Source organism: Lipophrys pholis, assembly GCF_963383615.2.
Source record: "Lipophrys pholis genome assembly, chromosome: 19".
In the NCBI taxonomy this organism is placed as follows: Eukaryota; Metazoa; Chordata; class Actinopteri; order Blenniiformes; family Blenniidae; genus Lipophrys; species Lipophrys pholis.
In genome coordinates this window covers 910,663-931,718 of record NC_137647.1, presented here as the reverse complement: position 1 = coordinate 931,718, position 21,056 = coordinate 910,663, and the positions used below count along the sequence as shown (strand labels likewise).

At 49.3% G+C, this 21,056-nt stretch overlaps 2 protein-coding genes across 3 annotated transcripts in view; both read left to right on the top strand.

The window, feature by feature from the left end:
- The first annotated feature begins 1,752 nt into the window (after positions 1-1,752).
- Positions 1,753-5,598, top strand: pglyrp6 (peptidoglycan recognition protein 6). Of its 2 annotated transcripts, none has more exons than XM_080487048.1 (5): positions 1,753-2,057; positions 3,207-4,031; positions 4,104-4,314; positions 4,726-5,020; positions 5,530-5,598. In XM_080487048.1, the coding sequence occupies exons 1-5, from the start codon at positions 1,919-1,921 to the stop codon at positions 5,542-5,544; spliced, it is 1,485 nt and encodes a 494-aa protein (XP_080343174.1). In that variant the 5' UTR covers positions 1,753-1,918; the 3' UTR covers positions 5,545-5,598. The 2 variants fall into 2 exon arrangements, with proteins under 2 accessions (XP_080343174.1, XP_080343173.1); XM_080487047.1 differs by having other exon boundaries at positions 1,766-2,057; positions 4,726-5,026; positions 5,530-5,597.
- A 2,010-nt stretch (positions 5,599-7,608) lies between these two features.
- Positions 7,609-21,056, top strand: part of wizb (WIZ zinc finger b) — a 34,114-nt gene continuing 20,666 nt past the window's right edge. Inside the window, exons 1-8 of the mRNA XM_080487046.1 lie at positions 7,609-7,972; positions 8,552-8,699; positions 10,337-10,514; positions 12,443-12,518; positions 13,562-13,701; positions 13,798-15,261; positions 15,790-16,230; positions 17,445-17,840. Coding sequence (XP_080343172.1) covers positions 8,634-8,699; positions 10,337-10,514; positions 12,443-12,518; positions 13,562-13,701; positions 13,798-15,261; positions 15,790-16,230; positions 17,445-17,840 — 2,761 coding nt within the window. The 5' untranslated portion in view covers positions 7,609-7,972; positions 8,552-8,633. The remainder of the gene's footprint in view (positions 7,973-8,551; positions 8,700-10,336; positions 10,515-12,442; positions 12,519-13,561; positions 13,702-13,797; positions 15,262-15,789; positions 16,231-17,444; positions 17,841-21,056) is intronic.

Genomic DNA, 21,056 nt, shown 5'->3' with positions numbered 1-21,056 from the left:
AGCGGCAATAAATTGATTTATATTCATTTGTTTTGATGTGACTTTGTGCATTGATTGATTAAATACACATATCGAGGTAAATAAACAACAGGAACAGATTTTTTTCTCTGGAAACATATATATTTATATAATTCTATCATGAACTTCCTCCCACCCAACATTGAAAACCTTCAATCCCTGGACATTTTTAAAAACTCCTCTTAAAGCATAACTTTTGAAACAACCAAAAGTACCTGAAAAAACTCAAACTAATTAATGTTGGTTTATGCAAATCCTTGAATGAGTTGGATGACCTTGGGTGTTTTGAAAGGTGGGACTAATAAAATGCATTATTATTATTATTAGTAGTAGTAGTAGTAGTAGTAGTAGTAGTAGTAGTTTGAATAATAAAACACAACGGTCTTTCTGTAGTCTATATCCAGTTGATTACAACACTATCTTATAAAATGCTGTAATTCTTCTCTTGACGACTCTGGCGCAGCCTTCAGAGTGATTCCTGATTCTGAAAACATATTAAAAATGTTCTTCCTCATTCTAATGGGTTGGAGACAGTTATGTGCTGCAGTAACTTCCTGAATTTAAATTGGTTCAGATCGCAGTGATTACATGTCGGAACACATTTCATACAACTGATATAGGTCAACAGGAACAGGATCCGAGGAGGAAGAGTGTCTCTTCAGCTGAACTAATGAAGCTTCCTCACACTCACAATAGTGGATTTTATTTAAATAAATAAATAAATATATAATTATAATGATTATTAATGAAAACAGACGGTTCTTCGGAACTGAAAACATGATTTATTTGGGTTCTGTTGTTCTCTATCATTGTAAGAGGCTTCGAGATGTTTGTTGATGTGATTTGGCGCTTTACAAATAAAACAGAATTGAATTGAATTGAATGATTTGTGTAACATAGTCATATTAAAATTGTATAATAAGATTTGATGAAAACCAAATGTGAAGAGCTGCAGACGATATAGAGATACTGACTGTACTGATATAACGAGTGGCTCTGCTGAACCTTTTCCTGAGGACAATTATTGCCGCCACAAATCTCTGAAAATGAAGGGTGACCCTCCCCACCCCCCCCCACCTCCACCTCCACCCCCACCTCCACCTCCACCTCCACCTCCACCTCCACCCCCACCTCCACCCCCACCTCCACCTCCACCTCCACCCCCACCTCCACCCAACACTTTAACCAGTGAGCTCAGAACGTTGGGCTCATTTGATCTTTTGGTCTTTCTTCCGTCATGTTTGGTTTTCTTGGATTTTCGATTTTACTAACAGGAGTTGGAGTTAAACGTTTAATTTTTGCCCAAAGGCGCCAAAGCAGGGTTTCAAACGTAAGACCCGTGGACCAACACGGACCTGCAAGAGGCTCCAATCTGCTCAAACCACCGTTAAACTCCGTGTCAGCACAGCAACGTCAGTCCGTCTGAGGTTTGACCTTAATATGCAGAGACGGTTCAATTCCCACCAAGGATACACGTGACCGGTGGTTCAGGAACTTCCTCACTTTGTTGAGTTTTCTGTGTACCAACCAGAACGTGTGTGTGTGTGTGTGTGTGTGTGTGTGTGTGTGTGTTGCCTCACAGAGGACTGTCAGTAATTTACGCAGCCTAAACGAATCCGCCAGGCCGCCGTTTCACAAGCAAACCTCAGGTTCATTACAGAAGTTGAGAATTTTCCCAGAATGTCCACTGAGGTCCGGAGGCGGAGCTCCAGAGGTCAGGGCTTCACGCTCGGCGCCTTACAGGTGCCCGGTTCCCACGTTCCCTCGGCAGGCCACGGCGGCTGATCGGACGCAGGCGTATATCTGCAGTTTGTGAACAGCTGTTACACAACCACACTCTCCTATAAAGCAGAGCCACGACACACGCTTTGCACATTTGGCGTTTCCTTCATGCTTCAGGATGGATGGAAGCTGCTGCAAACTCACTCCGGCCCTGCCGCTGCCGCTGCCGCTGCCGCTGCCGCTGCCGCTGCCGCTGCCGCTGCTCCTGCCCCTGCTGCTGCTGCTGCCGCTGCCGCTGGGCAGCACCGACACACCAGGTAAACACAGCACCTTGTGATCTTGCAGGACATTTCATACAAAGCTAGAACGCAGGATTTGCTTTGGTAAAGTGTGTTTTACCTTCTTCTTCTTCATCATAATCTCATAAACAAACTTCCCTCAGGCATTTATAGCCTCAGAAATGTTGCAGTTCGACAATAAAATGAGTACGATTATAAAGTTACATTACTTTTTATGACATTTTGTCGACTTTGCTCTGGTGGTTAAATGTTTTTTTTATCCGTCTTCATCTTCCTGTAGAGTTTAAAATAATGTAAAAATCACACGATATGCACATGATATGAGTAAAAACCTTGGATACTGAAGCTTTAGCAATCACAGCGTCACACCGTGACTCATCAACGTCTCAGGGAAGTTTGTCATCATCCTCAACTTTTATATTCTTGTCCCTCACGCTGCCCCGGTGTCTTATTTATACTGTCTGTGTAAGGTTCAGGGGGGTACACACACACACACACACACACACACACACACACACACACACACACACACACACACACACACACACACACACACACACACACACACACACACACACACACACACACACACACACACAGTATAATATAAATAGGAAAAGGAAAAATCTGGACCTGAAAAAAGAAAAGTAAAGAAATGAAGGAACTAATCTGGACGTTGTTGGGAATTAAAAAAAAGAAACAAAAACAAACTTCAACCTGGACGAGATTCTGTGAAATGAACTTGGATCAGAGAGTCTGAAGTCCATCAGCGTCGCTGTTAAAAGGCAGACATGACTGTTGTGTTTGGTGCTGTATGAATAAAGTTGGGTTGAATTGAAGAGTTGTGAAGACTCAGCTGCTCTTCTCTCCCTCTTGGTGTTTCACTTCAGAACAGATGATTGTTTGGGTTGGATTCTTCCACCCAGACGTCCTCGGGGCTCACTGCTCGGGAGGCGTCCATCTCTCACTGACTACATGTTGTTGCTGTTTCTCATGGCGGCACATCAACTTCCTGAAGTGATGATGTCACTTCCTTCAATACTTCCTTTGTCTTTAAACCATCTCATTAATCTGTTTCACTTCTCCTCTGAAGGTTTTCCTGACTTCTGATTGACTGGATGAGTCTATTTGTGGATCATGTAAGGAGGAGTGTGTTTCTGTGTGCAGGAGTATCTGGGCTGCAGATGGAGGACTTCATCCGGGTGGTGCAGCAGGTGGAGGACGCTGCTCCCGGGTCTCAGCCTGTCGCGGTGCTGAAGAAGCTGCGCCGGGCGGCGGGACTCAATGACGCATTAGTTCAACGCTTCCTTGGAGGTGCTGAGTCCAGGGATCCAGAGCTGACCTCCGACCTCTCAGACTACATCCGGACGGCCGTGCACCACAGGGTGATGGAGGCCAGAGAAGAGGGCGTGGTCCTGACGCCCGACGGCAGCTCGGTGGCCCTGGCCCCCCTGCTCCTGGGCCTGGAGGCCGGGTTCCTCTCCAGGAGCCCGGGCCGAGCCCGAGGCCTGCACCAGCTCACTCTGGCTAAAGAGCTGGGTCAGGCTCTGGGCCGCCGCTCCTCCACCTCGCCCCCTCTGGGCTCCGACGGCTGCTGGGACAGCCTGGCGTGGCCTCAGGTCTACACCCTGTCCCACCCCGGCTCCCCGCTCACCGCCGCCCAGGTCCACGGAGGCATGGACGGCGTGGTGCTGGGGATGGACGTCTCCTTCAGAGCCACGAAGCCCGCCAAGCTCAGCGCCCTGCTGCGGGACTACTACTGCCACCTGCTGGACGGCACGGGGATGGACGGCGCCCCGCGGCTCATCAGCCGCCGGCGCAGGGAGAACTTCAAAGGTCTGGTGCTGCCTCCTCTTCTGACCCGACAGGCGGTGAAGACCGAGGAGCTGCGGCGGCGACTGAGCGGACGCTCGGCGATGGAGGTCACGGAGAAGAAGCAGCTGACGGCGGCGGTGAAGGAAGGAATGAAGGAGTTTGTTCACATGTTCATGGGTGAGCGCGTCAAACCACCAGAACCGTCTTGTAATGTGCCTCCGTTCATCTGGAGCCGCTGATGTGTTTCAGAATGTCCACCCATCGTCCCCAGGTGCATGTGGGGCGCCGAGCCGTACCGAGGGACGCCCACCGACCTCTCCCTGCCCCTCGGCTTCTTGTACATCCACCACACCTCCTCCCCCAGCCAGCCCTGCCTCACCCTGCAGCAGTGCTCTGCAGACATGAGATCCATGCAGCGCTTCCACCAGGACGACCGGGGCTGGGACGACATCGGGTACAGGTGAGTACCCAACCGGTACCGGCAATAGTACAAATGTAGCAATAAAGTACCAGTGGCAGTTAAAAGGTGTTAATAAAGTAACAGTAAAAAGAAAAGTCTCAATGAAGTACCAGTGAAAGTCCGAATGACTAAATAAATGAGTGTGAGACTCAAAGCACCAGGATAGTTTGTGGTTGAATGTTTGAACCTGCGGCTCTGCAGGAGACTGAAGGTTTGAAACCGTCAAGAAAGAAGCAGAAACGGCTAAAATGGTGAAATTAATTCTAAACTGTCGTCACCAAACATCAAAGTGAGAAAAATGATTTATTCTTAAGAAACGTGTTTCGAGGCTCCAGAAGAATTTGATTTGGTTGAAAGAGACCAGAACCGTCAGCAGGTGAACTCTTGGCCTCGACGCTTCCTGTCCCTCAGCTTCGTGGCGGGCTCGGACGGGAACGTCTACGAGGGCCGCGGCTGGACCTGGCGAGGAGCTCACACCTTAGGACACAACTCGCTGGGCTACGGCGTCTCCTTCATCGGGGACTACATGGCCCGGCTGCCTACTCAGCACGCCATGTTCCTGGTGAGGGATCAGCTGGCGTCCTGCGCCGTGGGAGGAGGGCGGCTGAAGGCCGACTACACCCTGCAGGGCCACAGGCAGGTGGTGAACACCTCGTGTCCCGGAGACGCCTTCTACCAGGAGATCCAACGCTGGGACCACTTCGGGGTAAAGGTCAGGGCCTCAGCAGACCAACAAAGACCAATTCTTCAGTTTTCTGTGTGCCTGTCTCTTTAAGAGGCAAGGCGCAAGGACCGCTGTCCCTAATTTGATCTTCCACTGGATTTTCAGCGCAGGACTAGGGAGCAAACCTTTTCCACAAAATTCACGGAATGGAGTTGAACTAGTCTGCAGCAGCCGAACCATCTGAAGGGTTCTGGTTGTCTGGCGTAAAAAACAATCCCAGCAAGTTTAGATAGAAAGTTGAAGGTGTTGGTCCTGATCTGTCCTCCATCGACCTGGACCTTTGCCCTCTAACATATACAACCTGGGCCTAACTACTGCCACCAAGTGTCAGGATCATGCAACAACAATACAGACTTGAATAAACCCAAGAATAGAATAGAATAGAATAGAATAGAATTACCTGTCAACAATAAGTAGAAATGACTCCTTCGCCGTGCACTTATTACTACTATTAATCAACTTACCTTCACTTTTCTTTCTCTTTCTTTCAGGAAGTCGAGGAATGAAGGAAGAAACCTGGAAAAAGTCAAACGTCACAATAAATATTAGTTTTATTCTCAACTGCTGTTTTTATTTCAACACATTTTGAAGGGTTTAGTAGGATCTGTGTCTGATTTACTCTTAGTATTTTCACATCATCGCACAGGAGTACGTCCATCATCCATCCATCATCCATCCATCCATTATCCATCATCCATCCATCATCCATCCATCCATCATCCATCATCCATCATCCATCCATCATCCATCCATCCATCATCCATCATCATCCATCATCCATCCATCCATCATCCATCCATCCATCCATCATCCATCATCCATCATCCATCCATCTATCATCAATCCATCCATCATCAATCAATCCATCCATCCATCATCCATCCATCCATCCATCCATCCATCCATCATCCATCCATCAATCCATCCATCCATTATCCATCATCCATCCATCATCCATCCATCCATCATCCATCCATCATCCATCCATCCATCATCCATCATCATCCATCATCCATCATCCATCCATCCATCATCCATCCATCCATCCATCATCCATCCATCCATCCATCTATCATCAATCCATCCATCATCAATCAATCCATCCATCCATCATCCATCCATCCATCCATCCATCCATCCATCCATCCATCATCAATCATCAATCATCCATCCAGCCATCATCAATCCATCCATGCATCATCCATCATGCATCCATCCATCCATCCCTCCATCCATCCATCATCCACCCATCATCAATCAATCCATCCATCCATCATCCATCATCCATCATCCACCCATCATCAATCAATCCATCCATCCATCATCCATCATCCATCATCCACCCATCATCAATCAATCCATCCATCCATCCATCCATCCATCCATCCATCCATCCAGCCATCATCAATCCATCCATGCATCATTCATCCATCCATCCATCCATCCATCCATCATCCATCCATCCATCCATCCATCCATCCATCCATCCATCCATCCATCCATCATCCATCATTCAACATCCATCATTCATCCATCCATCCATCTATCCATCCATCCATCCATCCATCCATCCATCCATCATCCATCATTCAACATCCATCATTCATCCATCCATCCATCTATCCATCCATCCATCCATCCATCCATCATCCATCATCCATCATTCAACATCCATCATTCATCATCCATCCATCCATGACGGAGAGGCAATAACACTAACCACTGCACAGCCCCCCTGTACAGCCCCCAGCTGTGCCCCCCCCCCAGAGAAATCAATAAAGCAAATAAAATATCAAAACAGAAGCAATAATATCGATATATGAATATAAAATCAGCCAAAACAATAGAAGCCAAGGTACAATTAAAAAAATGAAAATGATATTCAAATTAAATATAGAGGATAGATTGAAAGATCAAATAAAATCAATAGGAAATACATAAAGATGTAATTGAATGACAATGTTGATTTATACAAAAAGATATAGTAAAAATACAAGCGTAAAACATAATAATGATAATAATTATTATTATCATTATTATTATCATCATTATTATTATTATTATCATCATCATCATTATCATCATCATCATTATTATTATTATTATTATTATTATTTAGGGCTGCACAGTGGAACAGTGGTTATTGTTTTGTATTATTTTCTATTCTATTCTAAATAAATCTTTTTTCATACAGTTGCAGCTGTGGCCAGCAGGGGGCGCCAGCTGAACGCATCAATATGAGTAAGGCATGTTTAGATTTACAGTATTTACTGTCATTTTATTACACAAACTTACTTAACAAATTCTGTGCATTATTAAAATGCATTTATAGATACCTATATAATATAGGAAGGAAAAACTCATCCTGATGTTTATATGAGTTCAAAATAAATGTGATATGTTGAGTTTCTGCAGGTTAATAATGAACTGTGTGTTTATCTGTTTGAAAATAATTATATTCGTGTAAAAAACAGAAAAAATGTGAGTCAAATGGGTTAGAAAAGGTTAATCTAGTCGCAGGGGGAAAAAGTGCTTCGTGCGCTTTAAATAAGAAAAAAAAAACGGATTTTGCGTAAAGTGGCGCACCGTCGTGCCAGATCCGGACGTGAGGAGGGCTCGTGGTGAAAGTTGAACTTAATAAAGTCCAAACTCTTCGCGTTCACCCTCCCCGTCGACGTCTACGTGACGCCGCCGTGGCGCGCCCGCCGCCGCCTGCGAGCCAGATAACATGGAGTCGTCCGCCTGGCATCTCCCGGAGCTCCGCGGCGCAGCGAGCCGCCGACCGAGCCGCTGAGGCCGCCGAGGCGGCGCAGCGAGCTCCGCCGGCCGGACACCGAGCGAGCGTCCGCCGCGTCCAGCCGCGGCTGCAGCACCGTGCGTCCGGAGGGACGGCGACAGGGAGCCGCTCCTGAAGACTCGCGCAGGCCGTTTCCAGTGAGTACCTGCACTTCTAGAAAAACCTGCAGTTTCTGGGCGGTCGGAGGTTCTGGGGGGGGGTTCTGCATTGGGAGGGATTGTTGTTCCGATCAGCTGACAGCGGATCGATGCCCGCCAGGAGCGTCCTCTGAGCGGCAGAGGCCACAAACCCCGGGACACCTTGGTGCATTTTCCTGCTTTTTAGAAAGAGAGAGAGAGAGAGAGAGAGAGAGAGAGAGAGAGAGAGAGAGAGAGAGAGAGAGAGAGAGAGAGAGAGAGAGAGAGGACATGGGCCTGAATATAAAGGCCACTTATTTATGTAACCACTCGGACGGCCCATTTTATTCTTTAAAACCAGACATATTGTGAAAATAGGTCAGACAGTCCGAAAACTGCAGCTGGCAGGAGGAGACACTCCAGAGGACAGGACGAGCTGGGCCACCAGCAATTCTGCAGATTAAACAATTTCACAACACCTGGCACCGCCCCCCCCCCCCCCCCCCCCCACACACACACACACACACACACAGGAAGTAGGGCTGCCTTCCAAATGACCACAGCAGAGAAAGTTTGAACCAAACTTCATCCTGTCTGCAGAGGAAGAGGAGGCTCCACCATGTAGGCCGGCTGCCCTCCGGCGGGACTCCATACTGCTCTCTGGGGGAGGGGGTCCTGGACCATGGAGCCCCCAGGGACCAGCAATGGGCCCCAAGACCCAGACAACTTCCTCAACTGCACCTTAGAGGTAGGACACCCCCCCCCCACCACCACCACCACCACCAATCTATATGATACTGATGTCATACGGCCACGATACCGATATGACACTGATACGACCCTGATATGATACCAACTGAATCAGACGATACCAAACTCTTGTTTCCACAGTGCAGCCCAGTACAGTACGGTACGGTACGTTACATTACATTACGTTACGTTACGTTACGTTACGGTATGTTGCGGTACGGTACAGTACGGTATGTTACGGTACATTACGTTACGGTACGGTATGTTACGGTATGGTACATTACAGTATGGTACGGTACGGTATGTTACGGTATGGTACATTACAGTATGGTACGTTACGGTATGTTACGTTACGGTACGGTACGTTACGGTACGGTACGTTACGGTACGGTACGTTACAGTATGTTATGTTACGGTACGTTACGTTACGGTATGTTACGTTACGGTATGTTACGGTATGGTACATTACAGTATGGTACGGTACGGTATGTTACGGTATGGTACATTACAGTATGGTACATTACAGTATGGTACGTTACGGTATGTTACGTTACGGTACGGTACGTTACGGTACGGTACGGTACGTTACAGTATGTTATGTTACGGTACAGTATGTTACAGTATGTTATGTTACGGTACAGTATGTTACGGTACAGTATGTTACGGTACGGTACAGTGGTAAGGTACGGTACGGTGCGGAAAGGCAAACTGCACCCAGACCCAAACTAGGCGGGGTTGTGACTGCCAGGTAACGACGCAGGTATGCGACGTGGTTACACGACGGTAAACGCGGGACCAGAGCATGTTTAGCGCAGCTCAGGCGCTTCTGTGACACAACTTCAGAAACGTTCTCATTCAGCGCAGCAGCGTCCGGAATCAAACCTCCTGGCTTGTTGGGAGCAACGATCGTCACCGACCAATCAGCAGACGGCTGCGTTGTAGCTCCTCCTTGTGGGACCCGTACCGAGGTTCTAGGTACCTCAATGGTTACTTTTGGTACTTTACACGACTTCTGTCAGTGGAAACACGAAAACCAGTAAAGTACCAGTACGTACTGCGCAGTGAGGCTCAATATGAACCGATACGATACTGATGTGATGGGAAACGATAACTGGTAAAAGGACTTATTCAGCACTTTCCTCCCCAAACTGCTCGACATTGTTTAGTTATTTTTGGTTATTCAACATTTTATTAAATTGTCATTTATATAATAACAGAGAAACAAAATTTTGTAAACAGAACAAGAAAAACAAACAACTAAACACTAGTCAGCAGATGGTTAAACATCACTAGTGCTTAACATTGTTAATCACATTCACACACTGATGAGGCGGCTGCCAAGTCTTTCCATTGGGAGCAATTTGGGGTTCAGTGTCTTGCTCAAGGACACTTTGCCATGTGGTCAGATAGGGAATCGAACCTGCAACTTTCGGATTGAGCGACGAGCCGCTCCACCAGCCGTGATAGTTTTGGTATAAACAGTAAAAGTCATTGGGGTCAGTTGGTTAGAATGATGAGTTTCATTTCAAAACACTGAATCTATGATCAGTCCAGGGATTCAAACCACCAACCTTTTGATCACATGGTCAGTTTTCATGTGAGGCAGCAGTGTTTGACTGTGTGTTTCTCCGGCAGTCCTCATGTTCTCCGAGCCTGACGGACGGTCCAATGTCCTCGTGGCGCCACGGCGGAGACGAGGGGGCGGAGCCAAGCGAGCGAGACCCCCGGAGGAGCGCACAGAGGAGATTCAAGTCCTCGGCCTTCCCCTCCTCCCTCAGCTGGGACTCCGACTCTGAGAGAGAAACACTCGACGGTAAAACCCGCCGTCATACTGCCGTCACACAGCCGTCATACCGCCGTCATACCGCTGTCATACCGCCGTCACACAGCCGTCATACCGCCGTCATACCGCTGTCATACCGCCGTCACACCGCCGTCATACCGCCGTCACACCGCCGTCACACCGCCGTCACACAGCCGTCATACCGCCGTCATACCGCTGTCATACCGCCGTCACACAGCCGTCATACCGCCGTCACACAGCCGTCATACCGCCGTCATACCGATATCATACCGCTGTCACAACGGCGTCATTCCGCCGTAACACCGCCGTCATACCGCCATCATACCGATATCATATCGCCGTCACACCGCCGTCATACCGCTGTCTTACCGCTGTCATACTAGAAACCAGTCGGGAACTCGGAGCGCCGGTCCAACTGCAGAAAAGTTGTGGATAAAAATCATTTTCAGATTTTATTTGAAAGAAACCGTCTCAGACTCACATGAAATCCAGAAAGTGTAAAGAAAGCAGGAGTGTCGAACTTCAACCACAAAGCAAACGGGAACAAATTCTAGAAAAACATTCTGATTCGGGGGTTTTGGTTCGTGTTTCTGGGACATTTCATCTATTTTACACCAAAAAGTTTAATTAAACTGGTTATTTTGTGTAATAATTGTTTGGTTTGATGAAAATGTTGATGCACGTCAGCACCTTCTCACAGTTTTGCTGTTTTAAATTTGCAGCTTCAACACTTAAAGATATTGCAGTTATCTGCAGTTTACAGTATAAAGTAAAGTACTAAAGGAGTAAAGTAGTACAACCTGAAGGTTTAAAGATGAAAAATCCAAACGATATCTGCAGAGTATCGCAATCTTTTGAAAATATGATGAACCTTAAAGGATAAGATACACGAACAAATTAAAGTTTTACTTTCTTATTTTTTGGAAACACACAACTTGTCTAAGGTTTTTGCTTCTTTAGTTTATTTTCACCACAATATTTTGATTTAACTTTTCACAACAAAAGTACAGTTTCTCAGATATATTTTGTTGCACAATTATTTTGAAAATTTGTTTCTGTACATTAACAAAAACAACAAAAAACACCTCAGAAACAATAAATAAATAAACAAACAAATATAAAAGAAATATGAAAAATTAAAAAGGCATATGATTGTTAATCCAGATGTTTGGACCAGAATTTATAAATATTTTCTTTTTGTCCCTTTGTTGGTTTGAAATCATTCAATATTCAATAATTCTGCAGATTTTCTTTGGGTGGACTCAGGTCGTGTTTACACAACATTACCAGTGAAACCGCATCGTTCTTATTCCAGAAAACTTTCCCGTTTACACGGACACGGCGGAAACACTGAAAACGATGCAGTTTTCATGTTGGGCCACTAGTGGGTGCTGTTGCTTGTTTGTTTTTTAAGGAAACCACACAGACATGCAGCAGAGAACCAAACTTTATAAATGTTAATAATCGAGACAAGTTGCAATTGTTATTATGGTGACTGTCAAAATAAAACTACTGAGCATGTGCAGAAGAACGAGTTGCAGCCGCGGTGCACATACGCAGCGTGTCTGCACGGAGGCCGGGCGTTTTCCAAAGGTTGTTTTCGATGATTCCGAGCACCGTTGTCGTGGCAACAAGGCCTAATAAGCTCTTTTTATTTCTCATAAGTGAGGAATGTGTTGCACAAAGTTACACAGGTTTGTTTGTCTTTCATAATCCAACTTTTGTAAAGAAACTCTTCGCTCCAAACACAACAAATGCGCTGATTTAACGGTTGAGATGATTTGTCCCACCTTCTCTGGAGCTGGCCGGGTGCAGCGGCGGTCGTCTGGGAGTTTCCTCTCACCGCCGCTGCTTCTCAGCCTCTTCAGCCGGGGATTGTCTTTACCTGTGAGGTGACGCTCCTGTGGTTGTGTGTTTTATGTGCTGTCATGCGCCAGAGGAGGAGCTCCAGAACTTTTCTAACCCTCACGGTCTGGCTGCTCACAGCCCAGGATCTCCTTCTGCTGGACTCAGGTGAGGAGGAGGAGGCGGAGGGGGTGGGGGAGTAGTGTGGGGGGGTGGGGGAGGGGTGGGGGGGTGGTTGTGGGGTGAGGGGGAGGAAAGGTTTAGAGGTGTGTGATACACCCGGAGAGCCTTTAGCAACACAAAGGTTATAAAAATGTGAGTATTCATCTGGAGTTCTTAGTTAAACTGGTAATTACTCGTTCCAGTGCAAGTTTCTGTGGGACGTGTCGTTTTGTATTCGTCGCTCATTCATCCCAGAACAGAGGAAACACCAACTGGACAGACGTCTGTATGAGTGGGAGTGGACTCGCGTGCAGCCAAGAAACAAAGCTGCCGTCGCTCACGTCCTTCTGCTTCCAGTCTTTGTGCTAAGCTAACCGTCTGGAGGCCTTTCAGCCGGGAGGAGTCTGGACGCCTCCGGTCAGACAGGAGAGGAAGGAATGAACAGAAACTCTGCAGCTAACCCAACTGAAGCCTTCTATCTTTTATGCATTTAGTATACGTGTACTTCTTATCTACTTTGTAGGTGTAGAATTTAGAAATGGACGATAACGATTATAGGTACCGATAGTTATCGGCCTGATATTAGAAAAGATTAGGTCACACAGATAAATCTGATAACTAGTATGAAGCCTCATGCAGGTGATGAACTCCACAGGATCCAAGAGGAAACATGATGTCATGAACCTTTAGCAGTGAAGTTAGGTTCTCACACGTGAGGCTGTTTCCTCGTGCGGATCAAAGTGAAAGTAAAAGATAAAAATAAAAGTTTGCTTTGTGATTCAAACTTTTGACTCAGATAAACCTGCAGCGTTCAACTCATGTATGTTCTAACTTGTTTTGCGTTTCATACTTCTTCTTACTGCAAATTAATCATCACATGAGTTATAAACATTCTTCATACGTCCTCCAATCAAAACAAACCGCAGCACAATCCTTCAGATTAAGAGTGTGAACGCAGGCGGAGACGTAAAGTCATTTTCTCCTGTTCCAGGCAGAGACTCTTTCACACGTTTCAGATATCATGTAGTTTTCTCTCTGACGTCGTCCAGAGCCGCCCGGGAAGGAGACCATGAACCCGACAAACCGCACCACTTCCAGCCTCCGGGCGCCGCCGCGGCGCCGCACGACGGTGGCAACCAGAGCACAAAGCCCGAGCGGCCGAACGCGCCGCGGCCCTGCCGAGCTGAACGTAGGTACCCGGAGGGGGAAACTAAATCTGGCTGCACGCTTGACGTCTCTCCTTCTATCTGTCCTTTCACTTAAAATTCCTCTGCTTTCCCCGCAGCGGCGGACGGTGGAGTCCAGAGTGTATCGGAGGGATCCGAGCCGCTTCTGTCCAAAGTGAAACCAAAGGAATGCTGCCAAATGGAGGACGGCAAGAGAAGGCCGAGGGGGACGGAGACGAAGGAGCCAGAGAGAGACGTGTACAGCTTCCCCGGGGACTCGGAGCCGGAGAGCCCCCCCCCCGCCCCCTGGGCCCACTGCACATTCGTCCAGCGCTGCAGGAAGAAGCGGGTGCTGCTCAGACCTTTCTCTGGACTCGGGGCGGCGGAGCTCTGCTCACCTGAGTCCAGCGCACCGGCGAGACCGAGTCCTCCCAAATCCAAAAGCCTGGAGGCGGCGCAGCCGGGGCAAGGCGGGGGGGGTTACGACTTTGAGGAGGGAGCGGCGGAGCTGACGACTTTCTCAGACGAAAAAGAGAAAAGCAACAAAGAGGAAGAAGCTGAAGGCGGCGCCGACCCGGGCAGTGAGATCTTCACCTGTGTGGAATGTAGCATTTACTTCAAGAAGCAGGTCCACCTCCAGGAGCACATGATCGAGCACTGCGAGGGTGGCACCGGCGCCGGACGGCGCTTTGGGAAGGGAAACCGATTCCGGTGCGAGGAGTGTGGCTGGACGCTGCCGAACCGCCCGTCGCTGGCCGAACACCAGCGGAGGCACCAGGAGTCCCGGCAGAAGATCCTGGAGGAGATCCAGAAGCTCAACGGGAGTCAGACTGAGACCAGCACCCGCCCGGGGGCGGATCCCGAGACGGTCCAGTCTCCTCCTCTGCCTCCGGACCCGGTCGATACTCCAGACCCGGCTCCGGTCCGGACCCCGGCTCAGACCCGAGCCGGGCCCGCCTACCGCCGCCGCTTCGTCTGCACCAAGTGTAGCTTCAGCACAAGAACGTCCCAGGCGCTGGCCAATCACTCCAAGACCCACAACAGGAAGCGACCCCCCCTCCACCCGGAGGCTCCGCCTTCCGGCTTGTCGACCCCCCTGGCCTGCGGTCACTGTGCCTTCCTGACCTCCAGTCAAGCCATACTGAGGGAGCACCAGCTCCTCGTCCACCCGGAGGAGGCGTCGCCCAGCGCCATGCAGGACGAGGGCAAAGGGCAGCCGCTCAGGTCCAACGTGGCCGTGAAACTTTCAAAACTGGATTCTGCTTCTGCGTCCGAATCCAGGAAGTGTCAGGTGGACGGCGGGAGCCACCAAGGACTCGCTCCCTCCTCCGACAGCACAACGCCGGACGGCTCCGCGCCGCCGCCCGCAGACCGGGCCGTCTTCAGGAGCGCCGGGAACCGGAGGTTCAGCAGGAGAGGGAAGACGTGGCCTGAAGCTGGAGCGGAAGAAGACCGGCTGCCGGAGAGCGAGGAGACGGAACCGGACCGAGAGCAGAACCAAGACCAGATCCTGGGACTGTCCGCAGAGGAGGGAGACTCACCTGGTGACATGAAGCCACGTGTCAACCTACCGACCATCTCAGGTGAGGCGGAGGTTCGTTATAAAGCACCTGAGATGATCAAATGTCTTTATATTGTAACTGTTGACACGCCTACAGTGACGTTTCCATGGAAACAGAACAAGTCATCGAAAACGATAATATGTGCAAATGGCCAAAGTGGAGATTTGTAGAAACGTATCGCCGAGAGAACAGGAAGTAATGTGTGTGATTGGCAGGACTTTACTGGTTTGACTCATAGCAGCTCTTTTTTACGCCTGTTTGTGAAAACAAACGTTGTTTTTGAAAGCGTAGAGGGAAAACAACCATTTCTCTAAATACTCGTGTATACGTACGTGTACGTGTAAACATCCGTCAGCACTGGACCTTACAAACACGCAGTGAAATGAGTGATTCTTTAAACTACAGATATCAAAGGGAATCTTATGCCAGAACTTCTGAAACAGACTTTAATGTGAAACCTTTGGTTGCAGGATTTAAAATGTCCTTTCTGATTCAAACTGACTCGTTGGTCGTTCGTCTCATTCGGGAGGTTTTCTATTTTCTCCACAGACGGCCGCTCGCCGCCGCAGGGAGCCTCGCCATCGCTGCCCCCGAAGAAGACCGTGAAGCGCGAAGACGAGCGGGAAGCGGCGAAAGCCGGGAAGGTTTTCTTTCTGAGGAGGAGCGCCCGGGTCACCGCCGCTCCCGCCGAGTCCGACAGCGACGACGACGGCGGCGACATTGACGAGGAGCGCGTGCGACGCTTCCTGTCAGAGGGCATCCTGGACGAAGACAAAGACGAGATTGATGAGGACGCGGAGGCGCTGAGGAGCGTGGAGAGGAAGTGCCCCTACTGCCCCGATCGATTCCACAACGGCATCGGGCTCGCCAACCACGTGAGGGGCCACCTGAACCGGGTGGGCGTCAGCTACAACGTGCGTCACTTCATATCCCCCGAGGAAGTCAAGGCGATTGAGAAGAAGTTTTCCTATCAGAAGAAGAAGAAAAAAGGTCAGCGGCTTGTTGCAGGTGTTTCCTGGGGCGGCGGGGGGAAGACGTTGTCGGTGCAGATTTCCAGTCTTTGTTTTTTTTTTTAAAGCTGAACGAGCTGAAGAACGGTGTTACAGATCAGCGATATCATAGTTTTACTCCTCTTTGATAAATCACATCAGACCTCAGCAGCGAGTTGCCCATTTCATTCTGGAAGTCAATAATTAGATCACAGGTCTGAATAATTAATCCCACCTGTGTGGATTCTGCAGAGAGAATTCTTCAGCACCTTCAACGGAAAATTCACGATATTTTGGCAAAAAAAGATGAAAAATAATAGACGGTGACAAGTAGTGATGGACGTTATACACATGTTTTAGAGGCTTTGAGCAACACGGCCATAACAGTTTGGGCTGGACGGCTCACTGCCTGAAACTCTGCATCTCAGTTTCATTACAAATAAACGATCCCAAAATAAAAAAGGAAATGACGCTCAGTCATTCAATAAATTCAAGCTTTCAGGTTTAAGCAAAAGTGCAACAGCAACTACAGAAACCCACAAACGAAAGCGCAGAAAACTGGGGGGGCGGGGGGAGGGGGGGGGGGGGGGGGTTAGAATTTGCTAAATACATTTTTTTAGTTACAAATTTGATAAATCAATGAAATCCATTGTTTTCCCAGCCCTCAGGCCTTCATGTGTTTGTTCCCCGTGAGTTCAGGCTCTATCAACATAAACAGTGGGAGGTTGTTTCTGAACCTCCAGGGGGCGCCCCTCTAGTGCAGTGACTGGAGTTTTTGCCGGGATCCCGATGACGAGTGCGTTACAGTCTGAGGAGTTGAAGGCGCCGACCATCTTGTCGGTTAAACTTTGGGGGCCGTTTCCAAAAAGTCAGTGACCCCCAGCGTCGTTTCCATGGAAACGACAAAACACAAGGAAAGGTTTCCGTCCTGGTCATGGCGATGAGCTGCTTCAGTATAACTCACCAGAATGACTCGTTCTGGTTATTACTATTTATGTCCACGTGTAACTAAACTCAATGAAAGAAATTCCAGAGCCTCCTTGTGGATCCATGAATGTTTTGATGGAATCAGTCGGCGGCTCTGGACCAACGTTTGGACCCGACTGAAGGAAGCCCGGTGTAAAGAACAAGCTCTGCTGGTTTATATCACTGCCTGCTTCCTGCAGTCACGCTGCGTCTCCTCATGCCTGAACATCTGACCCTTTTGCTTCACAGTCGCCAACTTCGACCCCGACACCTTCAGCGTCATGCACTGCGAGTTCTGCAGCGCCGGCTTCGACACGCGAGCCGGGCTCTCCAGCCACGCCCGCGCTCACCTCCGGGACTTCGGCATCACCAACTGGGACGTCACCATCTCCCCGATCCACATCCTGAGGGAGCTGTTCTCCAGCAGGCCCGACCTGGTGATCCCCACCGGACCCCCCCTCAGCCTGGAGGAGGAGGAGGAGGAAGAGGAGGAGGAGGAGGAGGAGGAGGAGGAGGAGGAGGAGGAGGGGATCATTGAAGTGAAGCTGGAGGGCGATACAAGTGAAAGTGTTGACGTCCCTGATTTGCTTCCTGCTCCGTCTCCTCGACGCTGGAAGAAGGAGAACAGCCTGGACGAGGGTGATGGTGAGTTTTCATCCATCCTTTTTTTATTATTATTAATTAATTAAAAAAGAAAATTGCGAGGTACTTCCTGTGGGCTCTCCACCTTCCTGTGGGCTCTCCACCTCCCTGTGGGTTCTCCACCTCCCTGTGGGTTCTCCACCTCCCTGTGGGCTCTCCACCTTCCTGTGGGCTCTCCACCTCCCTGTGGGCTCTCCACCTCCCTGTGGGTTCTCCACCTCCCTGTGGGTTCTCCACCTCCCTGTGGGCTCTCCACCTTCCTGTGGGCTCTCCACCTCCCTGTGGGCTCTCCACCTTCCTGTGGGCTCTCCACCTGCAGGAAGGTTCTTAATGGTGCTATGTGATCTGGGTGACGGTGCTCAGACTGACACCACCACCACCCGGAAATGGATAAGAGGGAGAAGATGGATGGATGGAGGTGATTGGAGTTCTGGATTCTGGGCGACTGGAAGATTGTTGTTGAAGTCGAAAGACGAGCTGCGTTTACTTTGTCAGTCTGAATTCTCTGTGATCCTGATTCTGGTTTACATGAAGACTGAATGAAGGAATCAAGGCCTCTTCATCCTCCATAAGAACAAGAATAAAGTCCAGCATGAAGGTCCTGCCGAACAAAATGATGTCATTTCCAAGAAATTAGTTTGGGCTGTTCCAACCGTCCTGGCCAAACTATGTAGGAGCTGCTCTGCTGAACCTTCTGCTCTGCCGTGTGCTGCTCATGCGTGTTCCAGTTCGCTCATGACTATCAGTCATATTTTAATATTTAGCTTGTAACAGCGCTCCTGTACGAGCACCGCAGCTCGTTAAAATGTCGGAGTGCAGGCTTTTACATGATGCACCTGAACGCATCACGAACAGCTGTCAGCTCCTGGAGTTAATACCGGACCAACATGGCGCTCGGACAGAAACTCTCTTTTATTAGTGAAACAGGTCAGGAACATGTGATTCTGAAAGCTCTGGAGTTGAAAAGTTTAAATGCCGCTTCACAGACTTGTGCCTGCTGCGAGGGGGCGTGGCCTGCTGCGAGGGGGCGTGGCCTGCTGCGAGGGGGCGTGGCCTGCGAGTTAGGCAGCTTCTTATCGGAGTATGAACAGTCCTGCCGAAAAAGCTTTTTGTTCAGCAGCTGGCTGACGTCACTGCAGAACTTTCTTCTGGTTCTTATGGGTTCAAAAAGGGAGGATGCAGGAGCCTTCAGGGTCGTGAGTTCATCTGCTGCAAGACGTCACCGGATTCATTTCAGTGGATTAATCCCATAATGCTTTGCACTGTGACGTTTGTTGTGTCTGACAGAATCCCACAAACCCTACGTCCATCAAGACTTTCAACTATTTTAACTCTTTCAATATCTTTAAAGTTCTCCTGTTCCTCCTGTTCTCCTCCTTCTCCTCCTCCTCCTGTTCTCCTCCTTCTCCTCCTCCTCCTGTTTACCTCCTCCTCCTCCTGTTCTCCTCCTCCTCCTCCTCCTCCTCCTGTTCACCTCCTCCTCCTGTTCTCCTCCTCCTCCTGTTCACCTCCTCCTCCTGTTCTCCTCCTCCTCCTATTCACCTCCTCCTCCTGTTCTCCTCCTCCTCCTGTTTACCTCCTCCTCCTCCTGTTCTCCTCCTCCTCCTCCTCCTCCTCCTGTTCACCTCCTCCTCCTGTTCTCCTCCTCCTCCTGTTCACCTCCTCCTCCTGTTCTCCCCCTCCTCCTGTTCTCCTCCTCCTCCTGTTCACCTCCTCCTCCTCCTCCTCCTGTTCACCTTCTCCTCCTGTTCTCCACCTCCTCCTCCTCCTCCTCCTCCTGTTCACCTCCTCCTCCTGTTCTCCTCCTCCTCCTGGTCTCCTCCTCCTCCTGGTCTGGTCGGTCCAGAAACCTTCAGTATTCTAAGTTTCTAGCTCCTCCTTGATTTTCCTCATTTGAATATTGGATCATAGGAGCTACATTCAGAATCTGCTGTGTCTGTGTGAGCTGGACTGGCTCCGCCCACACATGCCCATCTTGGGAAGAGGAGGAAGTACTTCCTCTCGTGGTGCCATGTGCCAGAGCAGAGCTGCCTAATTGTGGGAGGAGTCAAAGGGAGGGCCTACCTTGATTGGGATTGGCTAAACCCCCGATGACACTATATAGGGTTTGATTCTGATTGGCTGCTTGGAGCAACACACTTTTTAAAACCTGAAACAAGCCAGGGACAGAGAGGACAGACTGTCTTCACTTCTGGGACGTCAGTCCAGGTATGGGGACGAGTAGTCCTGCTGGAGAACCTTTAGGAAGTAGATTAGCAGATTATGATCCATTTAAAAGAATTGTTTCCTGTACTGAGCAGTTCTGCTTTGCTCCTGTCGTCTTTCTCTAAACGTCGTGACGTCAGGTGACCTGATCACCTGTCAAAGTGTCCTAGAGTCCAATGGAAGGACTGAGAACCTGCGTGGCTCCATTGGGGTGTAAAGCACTTTGGGGACTCTTCAAGTGGTTTACAAGTGAAATCCTTTTATCAGGGCAAACGGAGGAGTGGGAGTGTTTTTCCCAATCTGAAGTTGGAACTTTCCCACTTCCCAGTTTCACATGAATGTAAGTGTGACTGAGACAAAACTGTGTTGGTTTTATAGTTTTCTTTCTGTTAATGGAGGGGCTTCGGCCCCCCGTGGCACCTTCTATTTCCACCCCTGGACTCTGAACTGAACTGATGACACGAAGAAAATAAGAATAGAAACGCAGTTTACTGATTTAACAGGTTTTAGAATGAAAGAAAATAAACTGTTAATGAATAACTGGTTGAAAGAATGAATAGGTGAGAGACGCTGCTGTGTGTGTGTGTGTGTGTGTGTGTGTGTGTGTGTGTGTGTGTGTGTGTGTGTGTGTGTGTGTGTGTGTGTGTGTGTGTGTGTGTGTGTGTGTGTGTGTGTGTGTGTGGAGAAAGAGAGAGAAAGAGAGAGAGTCCCTGATGCCCGTGTGGTTGATGTGGCACTCGGTGCGCCTCTCCAAACCTCCGCCTCCTCTCCGCTGGTCACGCCTCAGCTCGGCGGTGCATATGGGGGCAAAATGGCTGCTTCCACCTCCCCGCAGACCCAAACAATAGCGGAGGATCTGTCTGGCTCCGGCGGCCGGGAGCCCGATGCACTGCGGCTGCGGACCGGTGAGTACCGGCGGCGCGCCGGGCGGGGAGTCCCGTGCACGGCGCGCGGCGCGTTGCGCGCGGCGGCGGCGGCGGCGGCGGCGTGTCGCTGCGTCTCCGCTCACGTTGA

Bases quoted from the DNA above. Each gene is read 5' to 3' on its own strand.
- pglyrp6 (XM_080487047.1), top strand. From the start codon at position 1,919: ATGGATGGAAGCTGCTGCAAACTCACTCCGGCCCTGCCGCTGCCGCTG. The intron at 2,058-3,206 runs GTAAACACAGCA...TTCTGTGTGCAG, and splicing joins GGGCAGCACCGACACACCAG to GAGTATCTGGGCTGCAGATG. The intron at 4,315-4,725 runs GTGAGTACCCAA...CCTGTCCCTCAG, and splicing joins TGGGACGACATCGGGTACAG to CTTCGTGGCGGGCTCGGACG.